Below are 6,000 nucleotides of genomic sequence, written 5' to 3' on the forward strand. Positions count from 1 at the left end.
TTGAGAAAATTGAGATTTTTGAATACTACCATTTGTGATTATAAACCTACTTTTGATTTGATTGAAGTTTCTATGGAAACTAATTTAAAATATGGTCTCATTTAAAGTGAAATGTGTTCTCCTATTTAGATAATTGTAGTAAATGAGATCTTAATGCAAAATACATTTGATATCTGGCATTTAGGCAATATGCTTGGAAACTTCATGGATAAAGAAATCTATTCTCAAAAACTCACTAGTTGTATGAACCCAACCAAGACACTTCACTTTTTTGTCTCAGTTTCCTCATCTGCAAAATAAGCTAATAACAGGACCTATCTCCAGGATTGTTGTGAGGATCAAATGAAATAATTGAAACATGCTTAGTGCGGTGACTGGCACATGGTAAACACTATTTAAGGGTTATTTATTTTTTTATTAAGTGTAATTATTCTATACTGGTTTCTTGAATGAGATTGATGTAGAATGCCAAATTGATAGATGGTGATTTACTGTAGAAGAGGATTTTGAAATGCATTTGGTTGAACTGATCTTATCTGTCTGGCAAAAAAGTTTTGTGTTGTTTTGAAAATCCATGATGTTGTTTATGTTGTTTGTTCTTGTGTTGTAATTTTAGGGAAATATATAAGAAATGTTTTTAATTTGGAAAATGATACCCAGAGGGAAGACAATTGTATCATTAGAAAAGTAACTTTTCCTTTAATTTAGATTCTGTTAGATTATAAAGAATTCAGTCATAATGTTTGAAAACTGTTAAGGGTTTATCAAGTATATTTTGTTTTTAAAGGATAATAATAATAATTTATTATTGGAAAAAAGCACCATAGACCTCTTAAGGTGTCCTTATTGGTCAGGTTCTTTGGAACTTCCTGTTTGAGTAGGAACATTAGATTTTTAACTCCGAGAGAAGTTGTTGACAACAGGTTGTCAAGTTGTAAAGGACTTAAAGGTTTGCTTATGGTAAAGAATGAGCTTTATCTATAGATTGTTTTTCCGTCACTTATAACAATTATGAAATGGTGCCAGCAATAAATAGTATGTATTAAGGTTACATCTCTGAGTTACCTTAGTAACAGTAGTTTTCTGGGGTTTTAAAATAAAATATTCATGTTTTTGCTGTATGTGTGAAATGCCAGAATATGATTATTTGTAATTTCTAATGATTAATGCTCTAGGATGGATTTAAACTAGAAAGCATAAAGTAAGGCTTTAAATGTGCTTTTATGTCCTTGTTAAATGTTATTACAACAACATGAGAAAAATATTAATAATCTAGTCCTAAGCCATGATTAATTAAATTTGGCTATTTCAAGAAAAGTTTCTTGAGACAGTGATTTAATACTGTTCTGAGTTTCTTTTTCAAGTGTGAATATCTGAACTGTCATTTAATCAATAGCCCACCATTCAGAGAAATGCCACTTGCTGCCCAAAAGACATATCATCTGAGAATGCTACAGATGGATGCCTGTGCCTTGTACAGACAAAGATGGGATCCTCTTTACTCAGTTCTCTCATTATGCTATTTCCTTTCTGTACACTAAATTTTCTCCACTTGATTAAATTCTGAGTCTGGCTATCCTACCCTGTGAATATGGAATTTTGTTGTATGACTAGCTGTAAACTAGAACTCTTATCTGGAATCAAACAGAGCAAAGGGAGTTTATTCTTTTCTTTTTCTCATTTTAGGTCAGTCTGTACCCTTGAAAAGACAGTCTTCATATTGTTATAATCATATCCCTCAATCCATATAGATGCACATTGAACCTAACCTGTATCAAAGAAATAGAGATGGGCAAATCTTAAGGTCAAAATGAATACAAGTGATAAACTATGCAACATTCCTCACCCACAGTTCTCTGCTTTTCTACTGAAAACGAGAAGTGTTTTATCATCTTTCTTTGGTGCAAGATTAGTCATTACAGGCAATCTAAATTTATCTGCTTTTTAATGTTGCTTTCATTTACATTATAAGAAGTCAATATTGTTTTCTTGGTTCAGATTAGTTTTACATGAACTCACACAAATACTTTCACTTGTCTCTAAATTTTTCATATTCTATTCTTATGGCACAACAATATTCTATTTTATTCATGTCTCCAAATTTGTCTGTATACAAATTTTGCCTATAGATGGAGTATCTGTATACATCCACATTGTTTCCAGCTTTAAGTTTTGGGGGTTTTTTTGCTACTAAAGAAACATGAACAGTAAAGTGGTACTGTAGATAGAAATCTGTTCTTCCCATCAATAAAACCTGGGTTCAAATCCTACCCCTGACAATTACTTAATTTTTAAATAATTCTCTAAGACTGAAAGTTGCATAGCAGGTATCTTATCTGCATTAATAGAAATAGTTGATGCCTCTTGAGTAACTTACACCAATGAAATTACAGGTCTAAAACATTTTTTGCATTTATTAATCAACAAGCATGTTGTATTCTTCCAGTCTATTGGTGATAATGATGATAATGCAAACTTTATGAGGGTGTGGGCAATTTTACCTTTGTTTCTATCATCAGCATATAGGTCAATACTTGGCACATCATAGATAATAAAGATTATTAAATGATTCATACATAGGTTACTTTGTAAGATGATAGTTTTAAACCTGTTTCTTGCCATGATACTTTCCAATTATTCCAGAAGATCTAGGTTTTAAAATTTTATTCATATTAGTCACATTTATTTCCAAATAAATCCCTCCCTCATTCTTACCTTTATATCAAAGGGAAAAAAGGGGTAAAAATGTAGTTCAGGAAAACAAAAAAAATCACCTAAATCTGACAAAAAAATATATACGCATATATATTTTTCCCCCATTTATACTGTTGTGCATACTGTATATATTGCTTTCCTGATTCTGATCACTTGCCTTTGCATTAGTTCCTATAAACTTTCTTAAATTTTCTCATGCTTCTCTGAATTCTTCAAATTCAATGTTCTTCAGAGTAAAATAATATTCTTTATATTCCCATGCCATTATTTGCTTAGAAATTCCCCTGTCAATGGGCACTTGCTATGTTTGCACTTCTTTGCTACTATAGAAAGAGCTTTGATGAATATTTTGGCATATATTGGGTGTTTCTTTCTTTGATTTTGGGGGAGTTTTTCTAGTGAGATTTCTGAGTCAAAGGTTATGGATGTTTTTCTCACTTTTTAAAAACATAATTCCAAACTGCTTTTCAGTAGAGCTGGTACAATTCATACTACTGCCAAAACTTTATTAGCAATGTTATCTTTCTGTAGCCCCTCCTTCTGTAGTTCCTAAAATTAAAATAATTTTAATTATGCCCTTCTTTTGTCTTCTTTTTTTTTGCCAGTTTGCTAAGAATAGGTATTACTGAAAAAACTAGGCAATTCAGGAAAAAACTATTGTAGCAGAGAGAAAAAATTTCTATGTCAAACAGAAAACTAATTTTTACTCATTTTGTCACAAGGAGTTAACAGATCTATAACATTAAATGCAACCTGCAATTCATGTGTTTTGTGAGAAAGTGGTCCCTTGAAAAAACTTATGCTAATAATCATTAAGCCAGTTTGAATCTTTTGTGTAGAGTATATTGGTCAAGTGATGTGACCTTTGTGATTATAAGCCAGAAAAGGAAAAAGACTGAGGCCAATTTTTGTTTGTTTTATGGTTGTGCCTTGATTATGGCCACGGGGGGAAGGGGAACAGAATGTAATAAACCTTTATATGGCATATACTGTGTGCCAGATATTGTGCTAAGTGCTTTGATACTCTCACAACTACTCTCTCAGGTAGGAACTTTATTATCCCAATTTTAGCGTTAACGAAATTGACACAAACAAAAGTTAAATGATTTGCCCAGAGACACAGTTAACAAGTGTCTGATGCCAGGATTTAAACTCAAGTTTTCCTGATTCAAAGCCTGGTACTATACTCACTACACACCTAGCTGGGGGAGGAAGTAAGTCTTCTTGGTAGCTTACCATTTTATCCAAATATTCTTGCTATCTATGTGATAAATTTATTTGTTTCTGCCTATGCAAAGACTCTCAGTTTTACTCTAAATTTCAAAGCCCTAATGAAAATGTCATGCTTATAATTCTACTGAAATAACTGAGATTATTTAAATGAATCTATTAGTACGCACACATTTATATAATGGAATTATTTTTCAAAATGAATAATCTGGTCATTTTAGCAGTTAAAAATAACAAGGCATATAGAAAAATACACAAAGTATTTAAAACAAAATGCTAGTTCTCACAATTTATTGTTAGGAAAATCAAATATAATGTCAATATTTCTAAAAAGTGATGTTGGTGAATATGTAATCATTTTTAAGTGATATTAAGGGATGTCATTAATATCAAGAGATATTAAGGCTAAAATGCATCATGTATAAACTTAAAAGTATATTCAAATACATACCTGTACATGTGAAGAATTTGGACTCACCAACACTAATTTCTACTTTGCTAAGTGAAATTGTCACTTGTAGAAGAGCTGAAAAATATAATGAATAAGCCATGATTTAAATGATTTAAATGTCATTTTTTGATCAAAATGTATTCCATTATTTGGAAATAACTCTCTAAGATAAACTTTAATTTATCTCCCATGTTGAATTATCCCCCCCCCCAAATTTGAAGTGACCGATTAGTTCATATTTTAACATTCATCTTTAACAATTATTAATCATATTTGCTATCTGGTTAAGCTGCTTTTGTCTCAGAGAATTGGGTTTTGAATCCCGTCTTGGTTGCTTATTAGTTATTACCTTGCACAAGTAGTCCCACTAGAGGCTTCAGTCTTCTCCTTCAGAAAATGAAGGATTCTGATTAGATGGTGAACTTTTTAGAGAACTTGAGCTGTGCTCCATCTCCCTCCCACCTAAAGACCACGTGACATGTTCTGCCCCTCCCCCACTCCGTACAGGCAGGGGTGGTAGGACGTGCTCCCATTGGGCTGCTGGGCAGAGAGGCAGGCCATGTGAGGAATGTCCTCAGGTTGGTGGTGAGGGGAAGGGGAGCAGCTCAGTGAATCCCTCTGCCTTTCTAGTAAAGAACTCTAGTAGGTGACATATAGGTTCACAGGACTAGATGATCTCTAAGGCAAAGAGAGGGAAGAAGTGAAATTTCATGAAATGAATGAGAATTGAGAGAAAACTAGAGCAAAGACAATACAGACAGAGGTACAAGAAATGTGATGCTCAGAACTGGACTCTGTGCTCATGTATAGTTGGAAAATCTAGAACCCCTAAAACTATATGACCCAAAATTCCTTTCTGTATTACCTAGAATGCTTTTCCCTTTGTCCACATTTGCGTGGTCACGTTTGTATAACTTCTGAAGCTCCACCTCTCTCTTCCTCTTTTGCTCTTGTGAGCAGGCTGGGTTAGCTAGGTGTCTTACTTTAATTATTATTAATAAAACTTTTAATATATAATACTTAGCTTTTGCATATAAATTTTACTCTCCACATTTATGGCGACCACAAAGGGACAGAATTCTAAAGAATTCTTTTAAGTTTTTGAGAAAGAATAATAACACACTCCAGATGAGGCCTGACGAACATGGGGCCATCACTTTTCTATTCCTAAAAAATATGGCCTTCTTCATGCAGCCCAAGATTTTAAGGATTTGAATTGTTTGTTGTTCAGCCATATCCAACTCTTTGGGACCTCATTAGGGGTTTACTTGTCAAAACTACTAGCACAGTTTGTCATTTCCTTCTCTAGCTCATTTTATAGAGAAGGAAAGAAACTGAGGCAAAACTTTCCTAGGGTCACACAGCTAGTAAATGTCTGAGGCCGGATTATGAACTCCTGAAAAGAAATCTTCCTGACTCTAGCCCTGGCCTTCTTTCGAGTGTGCCACCTAGCTGCCCTTAACCCAGGATTAGCATTAGTTTAAGACTGATTATAATCGTTATAGATTTTTTTATTTTTCTGTCTTTGAATCAATACTGTGTACTGGTTCCAAGGCAGAAGAGGTGGTGAGTGCTGCACAGTGGGGATTAAATAACTTACCCAG

The 6,000-nt window shown here is 33.4% G+C and overlaps 1 protein-coding gene across 1 annotated transcript in view; it reads right to left on the reverse strand.

Annotated features, from left to right (window-relative positions):
- NCAM2 (neural cell adhesion molecule 2) overlaps nucleotides 1–4,496 on the reverse strand; it is a 250,727-nt gene extending 246,231 nt beyond the window's left edge. The window contains exon 1 of the mRNA XM_044669242.1: nucleotides 4,397–4,496. Coding sequence (XP_044525177.1) covers nucleotides 4,397–4,496 — 100 coding nt within the window. The remainder of the gene's footprint in view (nucleotides 1–4,396) is intronic.
- Between the last annotated feature and the right edge of the window lie 1,504 nt (nucleotides 4,497–6,000).

Source organism: Gracilinanus agilis, chromosome 3 (assembly GCF_016433145.1).
Source record: "Gracilinanus agilis isolate LMUSP501 chromosome 3, AgileGrace, whole genome shotgun sequence".
NCBI classification, from domain to species: Eukaryota; Metazoa; Chordata; class Mammalia; order Didelphimorphia; family Didelphidae; genus Gracilinanus; species Gracilinanus agilis.